Below are 16177 nucleotides of genomic sequence, written 5' to 3' on the forward strand. Positions count from 1 at the left end.
AGCCCCAGCTCTCCCAAAACCACCCGGACTGGACCTCTCCAGCAGGACTCACTACCCAAGTCTCCACGCAGGTACACACACCTTACACACCTGGAGACTGCAGCAGAATCAGTGGAAGAAGTTCATAAGTGTGTGTGTGTGTGTGTGTGTGTGTGTGTGTGTGTGTGTGTCAGGCTTAGTTTCAGTGGGATCTTTAGGTCGACCTCCAGGGATTCAAACCAGCATCCCTTCTCCTCCCCCGTCAGCATCAAACTGTTCAACCGCAACAATAGAGACAAACCCAGAGGTACAGTGTGTGTGTGTGTGTGTGTGTGTGTGTGTGTGTGTGTTACTGTGTGTGTTTGTTGTCAAAGTGTAGTTTGTTTAATTCAAAGATTATTCAATTCAAAATCAATTCAGACTATTAGAGGGTAGAAATCATATTAGCTGTTGTTTTTATGAAAGTGCCCCCACACACACACACACACACACACACACACATGCAAACGTGCACACACACACACCCACACACACGCACCCACACAAAAATATGCACACACACACACACACACGTACTCACACATGCAAAATTACACTAACATGCACACGCACACATAAAGTTGCTCTGACGTCACAAAACTGCAAGAAAATCCTAAATATATCAATATTATTATTAATATTAACCCACAGAGTTAAATCTTTGAACCAACTTCAGTCCTGGTAACAATTTCCACACAGAAATCTGCCGGTTGTGGTCACACTGACGTGACCCATGAGCAAGAAATAGAACAAGACCAGCAAGGAACAGACCCGTGTTGTGGATTGAGTCTGTCTCAGGAACTGCTTGTCTGAATGTACATTGTATATCAGGAGCAAAGAAAAGGGGAGGAGTCAAATATAACTTTGTTTTCCATTTATTAATTAAAGAACTTCAAGAACACTGAAATCAAAGAACTTTGGGCTAAAGTCTGACATGAAAACTAAAATATTGAAGATGTCCAATTTCAGACAAAATGAAATAAATAACAAATAAAAATAAAACATTCAAGAATACTCAATTCTGTTCAGTTTAAGTGCAACATGAGGTCTGTTGATGCGCTCGTCCTTTGATCAGTCAGAGAGCTTCCACTGTTCACACTGAACTCAACTGCTCAGCAGCAACTTGGGTCAATGTTTACTTCCTGTCAGGTTATTGTTTACTTCCTGTCAGGTTATTCATTCAAATACACAACAATGTTTACATCACTGTGATACGTCTCCAACTTTAAAACTTTGATCAAGAAGATGAGAATCTCTCCATCGTCTGGAGAGGGTCGACCTCTCTGTGCTGATGTTACTGTTGAGCCTTCTAGCTTCACTCTGCTGCTTCTGTCAGCACCTGCACCAGGTGTGTGTGTGTGACTCACAGAGGGGGCGTGTCTACAGCGCCTGTCTGTGTGACTCTCTCAGAGGGGGCGTGTCTACAGCACCTGTCTGTGTGACTCTCAGAGGGGGCGTGTCTACAGCACCTGTCTGTGTGACTCACAGAGGGGGCGTGTCTACAGCACCTGTCTGTGACTCTCTCAGAGGGGGCGTGTCTACAGCACCTGTCTGTGTGACTCACAGAGGGGGCGTGTCTACAGCACCTGTCTGTGTGACTCTCTCAGAGGGGGCGTGTCTACAGCACCTGTCTGTGTGACTCACAGAGGGGGCGTGTCTACAGCACCTGTCTGTGTGACTCACAGAGGGGGCGTGTCTACAGCACCTGTCTGTGTGACTCACAGAGGGGGCGTGTCTACAGCACCTGTCTGTGTGACTCTCTCAGACTATGAATCTCCGCTGTGTTGGAGTGAGGTCAGTCTTTTCCTCTTCATAGAGGAACGAGCTTCATACTGAAGTGATTTCGTACTGTGGCTCAAGCATTTTAACCAGATTTTGAAATCCTTTGTTTTCCACACCGGAGTGTTCTCCGTCGCTGACTGACGGGATGGGGTCTCTTCATATGTGTGGACATGTCCGATGTTTTGCCGTTGTCGTGTGTCTCTCTCTTTAAACAACCTACAGACCGTAACGCTTTAGTCCACCACCCTCATCACGTCATTAGAAGTTACAGGGAAGACTAAATGCTCCCAAACCTGCGACTTAAATGACGCCGCGGCTTCTGAAGCTCCTCCTCTCGCCATGACTTTCATCATTAAATGCTTCTAACGCGCTCTGTTCACTGAACTCACTCCTGCTTTATATCTGTTCACTGACTCTGCATTGATATTCGGGGACTTGTTACTTGAAAAGGAACAGCAGCAGTAACACTTTATTACACACTATGATGATTACCAGCCGTGGTTCAGGACTGATTGCTCATCGTCTGCCAGGAGTGCAAGCCACGCCCCCTCCACGTCAGAGGGCCTAATGCAACTAAGCCCCGCCTCCCTCACACCAACAGACTGCAAACAGAACCCTGAACCAGGCTCGCTAATAAAAACGTGTAAAAGCTAGAACAATATACTTCGTCTATTCTAGGTGAGTCAAGTATTTGAATTTATATTAGTATTAGTTTGTATTAGTATTAGTTTGTATTAGTTTTTTTCTGTTTGCAGCCTTTAATTGAACCAGATTCAAGGATATGAATCAATTTCCTTAATATCTGCATTTTACTACTGTATTTTATTTCTTACACTGCTTTTTTGTGTTTTAATGTTTCAATGTATGTTCTTAATTGTTGTTAAATCTCCTTTACTTTTGCCTTGTTTTGATGTTTTTAATGGTTTTATGTGAAGCTCTTTGAATTATTGTTGAAATGTGTGATACAAATAAACTTGCCTTAGTATTTGTATTAGTATTCATATTAGTCTAATACCAATACAGATACTGATACAGTTTGTATTACTATTTCTATTGGTTTGTATTATTATTTGTAGTCTATCAGTATTTGTATTAGTATTAGTATTCGTCTGTATCAGTATCTGTATTAGTATTAGTTTGTATTGTACTAGTTACAGTGTACATGAGTATTTGTATCAGAGGACCATCACTGCTCTTAAACTATCTGCTCCGAGTTAGTTTCCTCATTAACCCTTAAAGGTTTATTTAAAGCACAGATACTGACTCTCTCCTTCTTTGATGCTTCCTCCCCCACCCCCCCCCCCCCCCAGCTTACAGCCTCTCCCCCCCCTCTCCCCCCCGTCAGGTGGAGGTGAGTGTTTTCCGTTTGGAGAAGTACCAAACGGAGCCGCGGCGTCTGGAGACCAGGAGGTGTCGTTCCTTCTCGTCTCCTCCCGACCCCGGAAAGCGCTCCTTCTCCTCCTGCGTCCAGCTTCCTGCTCTGGCTCCACCTCTTCCTGTCAGGAGGCTGGTGAGTGCAGCGCTGCTGATCCTCCATGTTTGTAGTTTCATGATGTGACTCAGATCTGCAAGGGTTGATGATCCATGTACATTTACTCAAGTTCTGTACTTTAAACCAAATCTGAGGTACTTGTACTTTACTTTTGATGCTACTTTCTATTTATCTGACAGCTTTAGTTACTTTACAAAGTAAAACATCCAAAGATACAATATGATGTTTAGTTAAAAATTAAACTCCCCAACAGTTTGTATACAAGTACAGCTGAAACGATTAATCCATTAATCAATTAATCCATTAATCAATTAGTGCATTAACAGAAGTATTTTAAAGTTTGAAGTCATTTTTCATGAATAACATTTATTTTACCTGATGTAATAATGTTGAGGTTGAATTTCACTGTTTCACTAGATTTACAAACCAATCGATCACTTGATGGAGAAACAATCAGCAGATGAAGCCGTGATGAACGAGTCGTCATGGTGACTGCTTTAAACACGTGGGAAACATTAACACAACTATTATTATGTTCAGGAGTAAATCTTCATTGAGTTCAGTAGCCAACGTAAAAAGGTTCGTTTTGACTTTTGGGTTGACGCACAAACAGTGTTTGGATGTGAAAAGATTTATCGTGAGAACAAACAAAATGAGTGAATAATGCTGAGCTTTGGGATAAAACGTGTTCAAACCAATCAACCATCAGGCTTCATGTATATTTCTGCTCTGTTGAAAGGTTTCAAGCTAAAACCACAGATTGAACAGCAGAGACGGAAAGTAACTGAACATTTACTCAAGTACTGTTGTACTCTACTTGAGTATTTCCATCTTCTGCTACTTTATAATACACTGTCAGAAGGAGATGTTGTACTTTTTACTGCACTGCAATTATCTGACAGCTTTAGTCAATGTATGAATCTATAATATAATTCATTATGATGTAATAATGTGAATAAAGATCCAATGGGGAAATTCACAAGTTACATATAATATAGAATTATATATAATAAGCTCCACCAATGATTACAATTATAGAATATAGACCTATGTTCTATTATGGTCATATTATTATACTTTTACTTTTAGTTAATGTTGATGCTACTATTATTGTCTCCTACTTTTACTTCAGTAAACATCTGTATGCTGGACTTTTATTTGTACCAGAGTATTTCTACACCGTGGTATAAATACTTTTATTTGTACCAGAGTATTTCTACACCGTGGTATAAATACTTTTATTTGTACCAGAGTATTTCTACACCGTGGTATAAATACTTTTATTTGTACCAGAGTATTTCTACGCTGATAAACTTCACGTCATCACAGATATGCTTTTGTTGTGAAACATCAAACCGGAAGTGCAGCGTGTTTTTAGCTTTGTTAGCTTGTTAGCTTGTTAGCTCCGGTGGAACACCTGCAGCTGATGGGCGGACAGAAGACGACCTCTCTCCGGTAGATCAGGTCCTTCTAGCCGGACAGAGACACGATATGGAGCCGTGAGGGTTTTATTTAAACATCCAGAGGACCACGCGCGAGCGTTCAATGAACGGAGAAGTAGGTGCTCGCTAACGTCATTTAGCTGCAGAACCACCTTCACAAACGTTTTTATCAGAAGAATCTGTGTCCCTTCATCATAATAATGACTTATTTATGTAATAAATACCACAGACACCTGATTACACGATTACCAAATAAACTGTAACACCGCCTTAAATTATTCATTTAACGTTAATGGTCCTTATTTAATAATGTGTTATATATATATTATATAATGTGTATAATTTATATTTCATATTTAACAATTGATATTTACTCGTTGGTATTTAATAATTTGTATATAATAATTTATATTGAATAATTTGTATTTAATCATTTAAATGTAATAACAAATATGTTTTAACAAAGGTATTAACTTTATTATCTAGAACATGTTCAACGTTTCCTTCACTGGAACAGAACAAAAGTACAAAGTATTTTAACCACTTTTCTGTGTTTCATTAGATTTGTTTATACAATAAAACAATTATGGAATTAATTTTCTTTGATGGGGAAGATGCAACTTAACTTCAGTTCAAATTAAAACCATAAAAATGCTGCTGGGAGAATCCAGACGAACATCGATCCTTTTTGTGCTCGAATCGAGAAAAAGAACATTTGTATGTTTTTGCTCGCAGCCAATCACAGCAAGCGTTGTTGGGTTTGTGTTAGAGGTGCAGATCAGCAAAGAAAAGGGGAGGAGTCAAATATAACTTTGTTTTCCATTTATTAATTAAAGAACTTCAAGAACACTGAAATCAAAGAACTTTGGGCTAAAGTCTGACATGAAAACTAAAATATTGAAGATGTCCAATTTCAGACAAAATGAAATAAATAACAAATAAAAATAAAACATTCAAGAATACTCAATTCTGTTCAGTTTAAGTGCAACATGAGGTCTGTTGATGCGCTCGTCCTTTGATCAGTCAGAGAGCTTCCACTGTTCACACTGAACTCAACTGCTCAGCAGCAACTTGGGTCAATGTTTACTTCCTGTCAGGTTATTGTTTACTTCCTGTCAGGTTATTCATTCAAATACACAACAATGTTTACATCACTGTGATACGTCTCCAACTTTAAAACTTTGATCAAGAAGATGAGAATCTCTCCATCGTCTGGAGAGGGTCGACCTCTCTGTGCTGATGTTACTGTTGAGCCTTCTAGCTTCACTCTGCTGCTTCTGTCAGCACCTGCACCAGGTGTGTGTGTGTGACTCACAGAGGGGGCGTGTCTACAGCACCTGTCTGTGTGACTCTCAGAGGGGGCGTGTCTACAGCACCTGTCTGTGTGACTCTCAGAGGGGGCGTGTCTACAGCACCTGTCTGTGTGACTCTCAGAGGGGGCGTGTCTACAGCACCTGTCTGTGTGACTCTCAGAGGGGGCGTGTCTACAGCACCTGTCTGTGTGACTCTCAGAGGGGGCGTGTCTACAGCACCTGTCTGTGTGACTCTCAGAGGGGGCGTGTCTACAGCACCTGTCTGTGTGACTCTCAGAGGGGGCGTGTCTACAGCACCTGTCTGTGTGACTCTCAGAGGGGGCGTGTCTACAGCACCTGTCTGTGTGACTCTCAGAGGGGGCGTGTCTACAGCACCAGACTATGACTCCACCGTGATGAAGTGAGCGGCCAGTCACGTAGCTCTCCGTTGCCCTGGAGGTCCACAAGACTGCGGTGGTGGCGCTTCAAACTGTATTGCCGTTGTCGTGTGTCTCTCTCTTTAAACAACCTACAGACCGTAACGCTTTAGTCCACCACCCTCATCACGTCATTAGAAGTTACAGGGAAGACTAAATGCTCCCAAACTACGACTTAAATGACGCCGCGGCTTCTGAAGCTCCTCCTCTCGCCATGACTTTCATCATTAAATGCTTCTAACGCGCTCTGTTCACTGAACTCACTCCTGCTTTATATCTGTTCACTGACTCTGCATTGATATTCGGGGACTTGTTACTTGAAAAGGAACAGCAGCAGTAACACTTTATTACACACTACGATGATTACACTGTAAACAAAGAAATCCGCGGTTCACAACTGTGCCGAACCGTGAGGTGTCATCAGAACCGTGAGGTGTCATCAGAACCGTGAGGTGTCATCAGAACCGTGAGGTGTCATCAGAACCGTGAGGTGTCATCCGAACCGATTGTAGATCGATCCGTGACACCACTAGTTTATAGCGACATGTGATTGGTCCCCGACAGCCACAACCAATCAGTCTGGAGCGAGGATAATTTAATGGAGTTCAGTTCAGTGTGGTTTTATATATTCCATTTATTCATGTTCCTCCTCTTATCCGGGGTCGGGTCACAGTGGCAGCAGGCCCAGCAGGCTGACCCAGCCCCCCCCAGGTCTTCAGGCGCTGCCTCCTCTGCAGAGGACATGTTGGTCGGGTTTAGGAGTTCCTCAAAGTGCTCTTTCCACCGCCCGACGATGTCCCCCGTCCGGGTCAGCAGTCCCCCCCCGCTGAGAACAGCCTGGGATAGGCCCTGCTTTCCCTTCCTGAGCCGTCGGATGGTTTGCCAGAACCTCCTTGAGGCCAACTGAAAGTCCTTCTCCATGGCCTCCCTGAACTCCTCCCATGCCCGAGTTTTAGCATCCGTGACCGCCGCATCTGCAGCTGCAGCCCTTCTGGCCTGCCGGTACCTCTCAGCTGAAGGTCTTCTTCAGCTTGACGGCTTCCCTAACCTCCGGTGTCCACCACCGGGTTCTCGGGTTGCCGACCACGACCGATGACCTTCCGGCCACAGCTCCTAGCGGCCGCGTCCACAATAGAGGCTTTGAACATGGTCCATTCGGACTCCATGTCCCCAGCCTCCCTCGGGATGTGTGAGAAGTTCTTCCGGAGGTGGGAGTTGAAGACCCCCGGACAGGATCCTCCGCCAGACGTTCCCAGTTCACCCTCACGATACGTTTGGGCTTGCCGGGTCTCTCCAACCGGTTCCCCCCCATCTGATCCCACTGAGATGGCAACTTTTATATATTATATATGTGGAATCATTTCTTCTTCTGATTCACTCACATGATGGTATCAATGAGGAGAAGACGGCAAATCATTTAAATACTGAGTTCAGAGACAACAATTGAAACAAATAATGTGAAGTCTGTCTCCCAAATTAAGTGAAATGATGATGATGTAATGAAGTGTTTCCAGGAGGCATCTGTGGATCTAGATCAGGGGTCTTCAACGTTGTTCAGGCCAAGGACCCCAAACTGACAGAGAGAGCAGGACCCCCGACTAGATATATAAAATGGTGTTTTATATTAAACTGGGCCTAGTGCCATGTATACACACACCTCTCCATTCAATACTATTCAAATAACACACAGGTTGATGTGTTCATGTTGTTTAAACATGTGAAGGTGCAGTGAGCGGGGGGGCCGTGCCACTGACATCTAGAAACACACCTCATAACTGATGCCAATGACATCATCAACACTGTTAATGAAGATAATCATGCACACGAGCTGTTCAAATAGATGTTTTCATTTTAAACAATGTGGAAACAAAAGTGAGTGATGTTCTATTAGTGCCGCTAATGCACACACACACACACACCTGTTCTCTCTGACAACACTGAACTATTACAATAATGACTCATTCATGTTTGTAAAAGAAAAAGAAATCTAATCAACCAAAGATTTCGCGGACCCCCTGTTGAAGACCTGATCTAGATCATTTTGGATCTAGATCATTTTGGATCTGGATCATTGTGGATCTGGATCATTGTGGATCTGGATCATTTTGGATCTGGATCATTGTGGATCTGGATCATTTTGGATCTGGATCATTGTGGATCTGGATCATTGTGGATCTAGATCATTTTGGATCTGGATCATTGTGGATCTGGATCATTGTGGATCTGGATCATTTTGGATCTGGATCATTGTGGATCTGGATCATTTTGGCTCTGGATCATTGTGGATCTGGATCATTGTGGATCTGGATCATTTTGGATCTGGATCATTTTGGCTCTGGATCATTTTGGATCTGGATCATTGTGGATCTGGATCATTGTGGATCTGGATCATTTTGGATCTGGATCATTGTGGATCTGGATCATTGTGGATCTGGATCATTGTGGCTCTGGATCATTGTGGATCTGGATCATTGTGGATCTGGATCATTGTGGATCTGGATCATTTTGGATCTGGATCATTGTGGATCTGGATCATTGTGGATCTGGATCATTTTGGCTCTGGATCATTGTGGATCTGGATCATTGTGGATCTGGATCATTGTGGATCTGGATCATTTGACTGAAGGTGTTTCTTCTCTTTTCTTGTCTTCAGCTTACAGACGACATGTCGGAGCAGCCGGACCCCGATGACACCGGTAAGACTGTTCTTCAAATAAAATAATAAATTACACTCACCGGTTCACAGACGGTTCATTAAAACATAAATAAATGAAAACATGTAGATTTATCAACAAATAGGAGGAAATAGGGCATTTGTTGTGGACTATTTTCTGCAGCGGATTGATTTATTTCTCAGGTAACTTCGTAGTTATTTGAACCCAAACCAACATCACTGAGCACTTCTGTTGTCTGAAGAAAGCAAATGTGTTTTGTGAGTTTTATTATTTATTTTCTGTTTTGACAGAAGACAGTATGCAGTGTTTCCCCTGGGGGGGGGGGGGGGGGGGGGGGGGGGTTCTTCTGTCTCCTTCGTGTAAAGAAGCTCTAGAAGTGTTTGACTCATTTCCGCTCGCGGGCTTAATTTCTGAGGTAACGGATCACGTGACCGTGACGAGCGTCTTGACATGTCGAGAGCGGATGAAATTGCGAGAGAATCCGGTCATTTTTCAAAATAAAACTTCAAAAAAAAAAAATCAATAAAACAGAAATAATGTAATATTTATTCTTTCTGTGCGGCCCGGTACCACATGACCCACGGCCCGGTACCGGTCCACGGCCCGGTGTTTGGGGACCACTGCTCTATAGAACACTACTTATAAACACACATCAGCATAAAAAGAGCTCACCTGGTTTAATACGTACTCTCCATGGTGATGATGGTGATGATGGTGATGATGATGATGATGATGATGATGATGATGATGATGATGACGATGACGATGACGACATGTTTCCTGTTTCCTGCACAGCCTCAGAGGAGTCAGAACGAGACATCTACATGCGCTTCATGAAGTGTCACAAGTGTTATGACATCATCCCCACCAGCTCCAAACTGGTGGTGTTTGACACCACGCTGCAGGTGAGACAGGCAGGCAGACAGACAGTCTATCTATACATGTATATCTATATAGATATACATGTATAGATATATATACACATATATATATACACACATATACATAGATATATAGAGCGAGAGAGAGTTTCATATCAGTGTGTTTCTTTAATTTACTTTGTTTCATTGTTTAATGATTTCATCTTTTAGTCTTCAAACGTTCGTCTCTGTGTTGTGATAGAAAACAGAACATCTGAGATATTTCAAAAGCCAAAATCTGCTCATTTCTTCTAAAAGAAATGACACGAGATGCTTCTTTGGTTCTTAAAGTGGCTGTAATGTTGGACTGATTATTGTGTTTGTGTTGTTTGTGTTTCAGGTGAAGAAAGCGTTCTTTGCTTTGGTGGCAAACGGAGTGAGAGCTGCTCCTCTGTGGGAGAGTAAGAAACAAAGCTTTGTGGGTAAGACAGTGTGTGTGTGTGTGTGTGTGTGTGTTACTGCTGAATACAGATGTGCTCTTTAGATCTTTGTGATTATTACAACAATCTAAATGACTCTCTGTGTTTCAGGAATGTTGACCATCACAGACTTCATCAACATCCTGACCAGATACTATAAGTCTCCCATGGTAACACACACTGATCACATGCAGGTTGTTACCTTAGCATAGAGCTAGGCTAGCTGTTTCCACCTGTTTCCAGTCTTTATGCTAAGCTAACCAGGTGTAGCTATATGTTTAGTGTAGTAACATGAAAGTAAACTAAACCGCTGAAGAAGAAGAGTTCACTGATCATGAAGGGTTCCTTCTGATCCGGAGTCCGTGTTTAGGAGCAAAGCAGCACACTGGACGTATTTCATATATATATATATATTTAAATATCTATATTCTCTTCACCTCTTCATGGAAGTGAAGCTGTTTTCTGGGATCAAAGTTTGTTCAGGTGTGAATGTCGTCTCTGTAGGTTCAGATCTACGAGCTGGAGGAGCACAAGATCGAGACCTGGAGAGGTGTCTATTCTATCTGTTCTATATCTATTCTATCATGACAACATGATCAATGTTTCACATCCATCTGATCACATGATCAATGTTTCACATCCATCTGATCACATGATCAATGTTTCACATCCATCTGATCACATGATCAATGTTTCACATCCATCTGATCACATGATCAATGTTTCACATCCATCTGATCACATGATCAATGTTTCACAGAGCTGTACCTGCAGGAGACCTTCAAACCTCTGGTCCACATCTCACCTGCTGCCAGGTTTGTGTGTGTGTGTGTGTGTGTGTGTGTGTGTGTGTGTGTGTGTGTGTGTGTGTGTGTGTGTGTGTGTGTGTGTGTGTGTGTGTGCGTGAACCAGCATCACGTACACTGGGCATGAAGGTGCCGATGTAAACAGGAAGTAGAGATGTAAACAGGAAGTAGATTGGTTGCTTAGTTAAAATAATACGACAGAGTAATGAAGTCTTTAATAATGAAAGGTCGGGTTTGATACTTAAGATCTTCTCTGAACTCAGACGGACACATTTAGTGGAAAGTTTTAGAAGTTTGATTTTTCAGACTTCGTTACAGCACAAAGGTTTGATTCCTCCGCTGGACACGCTGCTCACTGTTCGCTCCAACAACAGCTGCTAGTAAAGACAACACGCTCAACAACACCTGTGATCAGTCATGTTGAATTAACCTGGTAGTCGATCGGTAATCAAGGCTGCTGTTTGTGATTTTACAGTCAAGGGTCATGTGATCGGTGAGGAATCAGGGACTCGACTCGACTGCTAAGAACCAATGAAGTAGTGAACGCGTCTTTATAGACTCTGCTCAGTGGGAAGGTCGCAAAACGTGTTTTCAAATGGAAACGTAGTCGTGTGGACTCTACAGCAGCACCGAATCATTTATGACCTGCTGAAAATATACTGAGGAGAGGAAACGAGGAGAGGAAACGAGGAGAGGAGGAACTAAATTCATGCCCCCCCCCCTCATTTCTGCCTCCACAGTATCTTTGAAGCCGTGTTCTCTCTGATCAAGAATAAGATCCATCGTCTTCCTGTTATTGATCCGGTCAGCGGGAACGCTCTCTACATCCTGACTCACAAGAGGATCCTGAAGTTCCTCCAGCTGTTTGTGAGTCTGACACATAATAATGTAAATAATAAGTCTTAATAATGTAATGATAGAGTTAACGGTGTCTCTTTGTGTCAGCGTTGTGTTTGGAGATCACTTTTTATTTGACATATTGTGTGTTGAAGTAAAATGTTCAGTGAAGTACTCCAGTAGTACTTTCTATTCTACAGCTTCATAAATGTGTGTTTAGTCCATTTAGTTTAACGGTCTGTGATTCTGATCCACAGAGTTTAAAGGAAACGTCCAATAACGGACGAGAGTTTATTTTATCATCTGATTCCAGCAAGGAGGCAAATTAATGTATTCATTCATATTAAATAAAGTGTTCTACCTTTTCATTAAAGACGGTAGATTTAGTAAAACATGCTTCCCTCAAGAGTCCTGCTGTGTCCCAGTTCCATACTGGACTGGACTGGACTGGACTGGACTACTAGAATCCTCATAGTTTAGTTTAGTTATGAGAGAAAGAAAAGGCGCAGCAGTGCCTCCTTGTGGACAGACGGAGGATTACAGCAGTGTTTCTACACAGGACTGAGTGAATTAAACTGTCTCTCTCTGTCTCTCTCTCTCTCTGTCTCTCTGTCTCTCTCTCTCTCTCTCTCTCTCTCTCTGTCTCTCTCTCTCTCTCTCTCTCTCTCTCTCTCTCTCTCTCTTCTCTCTCTCTCTGTCTCTCTCTCTCTCTGTCTCTCTCTCTCTGTCTCTCTCTCTCTCTCTCTCTCTGTCTCTCTCTCTCTCTCTCTCTCTCTCTCTCTCTCTCTCTCTCTCTTCTCTCTCTTCTCCTCTATCTCTCTCTCTCTATCTCTCTCTCTCTGTGTCTCTCTCTCTCTCTCTCTCTCTCTCTCTCTCTCTCTCTCTCTCTCTCTCTCTGTCTCTCGGTGTGTGAGATGCCCATGCCTCTCTTCATGACTCAGACTCTGGAGGACCTCTCTGTGGGGACGTTCACCAACATTGCCTTCATCCACCCCGACACCCCCCTCATCACAGCTCTCTCCGTCTTTGTGCATCGACGCGTCTCCGCTCTGCCCGTCGTCGACCGCAACGGTAACAGTCGGCACCAACACAATAGAACAGTGATGTCATGTCAGCAGGCTGTGTGATGCTGTCTTTCATCACATGTGTGTTTCAGGTAAAGTGGTGGACATCTACTCCAAGTTTGACGTCATTGTGAGTAAAAACATTGTATTCCTGGTGAGTGTTTTGTTCACTGTCTCAAGAAGCGTAAGAAACCGGAGTGTTTTCCGCTTCACAGAACCTGGCGGCAGAGAAGACGTACAACAACCTGGACGTGACGGTGACTCAGGCTCTCAGACACAGATCCCAGTACTTTGAAGGAGTCATGAAGTGCAACAAACTGGAAACACTGGAGACCATCGTGGACCGCATCGTGAAGGCCGAGGTTTCATAAAACAAACATATTAATATTATTTACACAACTCCAGTGGATTATAAACTCATCAGTCAACATGTGGTTGAAGACTTTCAGCTTTAATTCAATGGATTAAACAAAACAATAACGTTTATGAAATACAGCCACTGTTCCACAGTCACCACATGTTCAGAGGATCAGCAGTAACTGGACAAACTAACACAATTGTGAATATAATCATTATTTGTAATACTTGGAGGGAAATCCTTTACAGTCAATGATTGGCTGAAGTCTGGCTCCATAAACATCACCAAACCACCGTCTCCTCCCTGGAGATGCTTTGATCCTTTCAGCCTCCTTCAGCTGCTGCTGTTTGTGGGTCTTTGTGCTTCACTTTTATCTTCAGGAAGTGAAACGCTGCTCACGTGGGTGGAGGTCAGGTGACTGACTTGGCCTTGAAGAACGTTGCTCTGCATAAGAAGCTCTGTGTTGTGTTCACAGCATGTTGTAGGTCGTTCTCCATCTGCACTGTGAGGGCTGAATCTGAGCAGATAGTTCAAACACCTCAGAACTCATCTGCTGCTTCTATCAGCTGTGACGTCACCAATGAACACAGTGACCCAGGACCAGACATGTGCATTCCACAGCAACCGCCTCCACCATGAGACAGGTGATGTGGTCTGTTTCAGGTCGTGAGCCGTTCCTTTCCTTCTCCACACTTTCCTCCATCATTCTGGGACAAGTTCATCTTGGTTTCATCCAAAGAATCTTGTTCCCACACTGGTCGGTCTTCTTCAGATGTCTTCTGTTGAAGTCTAGTTCCTTCCTGTTCTTCAGGGTCACCAGAGGTTGCACCTTGTTGTGAACTGTCTTTAGAGTCATGGAGGCGTCTCTTGATGGTAGACTTTAACACACTCCACCTCCTCCAGAGAGTTCTGGACTTCAGTAGATGTTCTGAAGGGTTTCTCTTCACCACGGTTCACCAGTTCTTTGAACCTCATAATGTTCTCCTTCACTCACATCGACACCTTTATGGTCTGCATGCTGAGAGTTCCAAGGACCAGCTACTAACTGCAAATATGACATTTTGAATCGTATTGTCGGCATCATTTGTCATGAAATGGTGACAGAATAGGACACATCTGGCCATGAAACCGTTTGTCAGACAATTGTCCAGTTACTGCTGATCCTCTGAACATGTGGTGACTGTGGAACAGTGGCTGTATTTCATAAACGTTATTGTTTTGTTTAATCCATTGAATTAAAGCTGAAAGTCTTCAACCACATGTTGACTGATGAGTTGTGTCACAGTCCAGATACTTATGGTGTGTGTGTGTGTGTGTGTGTGTGTGTGTGTGTGTGTGTGTGTGTGTGTGTGTGTGTGTGTGTGTGTGTGTGTGTGTGTGTGTGTGTGTGTGTGTGTGTGTGTGTGTAGGTTCACAGGCTTGTTGTTGTTGATGAAGAGTCTCGTATCGTTGGCATCGTCTCTCTGTCTGACATCCTGCAGGCTCTGGTCCTGACGCCTGCAGGTAATAGTTCTTATTGTTATGACTGTTGATGATGTCGTCTTCTTCTTGAACAATGAGATGTGTGTCAGAATGTTTTATTTAAAGGACCCTTTGATGGAGCTGCTAAGTAACAAAGATGTAATATAATAATGAGAACAAACGATCACAGTGTAGTGGACTTGAGGACATCGTTCACAGAGAAACACGGTGACGCAGCGTTAAAGCTGAGAAGGAAGGAAGTGTTTGTTTGTCATGTTTTAGAAAATCAATGGCGACAGAGGTGTGCAGCCAAAAAGAGAAGTTGCTGTACTTGTTTATTCCGGCGCTCCTACATTATAATAATAATAATGATCGAATCTGCAGCTCGTTGATATCGAATCATTGACGTCGTGATGAGATCATAGAGAGCACTGAACTCTGTCTGTCTGCAGGTCTGAGGAGGAAGGAGTCTCTTCCCTCTCAGCGGACAGCTTTGGATTCAACAAATACAGTGACGGGATGTAAACCTGGACTAGACCAGGACCAGAAGCAGGGTCAGCACCAGGACCAGGAGCCCAGGACAGAGACAGAAAGTAAATCTAAACCAGATCAAGACCAGAATCTGGGTAAAGAAACAGAGACGGGCTGCCAGGAGGGGGAGGCAGAGGGGGAGGCAGAGGGACAGACAGAGGGGGAGACAGAGGGACAGACAGAGGGACAGACAGAGGGGGAGACAGAGGGACAGACAGAGGGACAGGCAGAGGGGGAGACAGAGGGACAGGCAGAGGGACAGACAGAGGGACAGGCAGAAGGGGAGACAGAGGGACAGGCAGAGGGACAGGCAGAGGGGGAGGCAGAGGGACAGACAGAGGGACAGGCAGAGGGGGAGGCTGTGAGACAGGCAGAGGGACAGACAGAGAGACAGGCAGAGGGGGAGGCAGAGAGACAGACTGAAGGGGAGACAGAGGGGGAGACAGACGGACAGGCAGAGGGGGAGACAGAGGGACAGACAGAGGGGGAGACAGAGGGACAGACAGAGGGGGAGACAGAGGGACAGACTGAGGGACAGACTGAGGGGGAGGCAGCAGTGACAGATAGAGGAGGAGGAGACTGGTGAAGAGGAGGAGGAGCAGAGGAGGGGACAGGAGAAGAAGAGGAGGAGTGACATCATCAC

General features: G+C 43.7%; 1 protein-coding gene across 1 annotated transcript; it reads left to right on the forward strand.

The window, feature by feature from the left end:
- Positions 1–4831: 4831 nt before the first annotated feature.
- LOC306712090 (5'-AMP-activated protein kinase subunit gamma-1-like) lies at positions 4832–15629 on the forward strand (the record flags this gene model as incomplete). Its single annotated transcript, XM_079181191.1, has 13 exons — positions 4832–4849; positions 9117–9159; positions 9934–10043; positions 10399–10480; positions 10589–10647; positions 10982–11027; positions 11238–11292; positions 12024–12150; positions 13026–13191; positions 13277–13314; positions 13400–13546; positions 14952–15045; positions 15456–15629. Coding segments are annotated over exons 1-13 (1153 nt in total), but the record flags the coding sequence as incomplete, so codon positions are not given.
- Positions 15630–16177: the final 548 nt, after the last annotated feature.

This window comes from Pholis gunnellus (assembly GCF_910591455.1).
Source record: "Pholis gunnellus genome assembly, chromosome: 20".
NCBI lineage: Eukaryota > Metazoa > Chordata > Actinopteri > Perciformes > Pholidae > Pholis > Pholis gunnellus.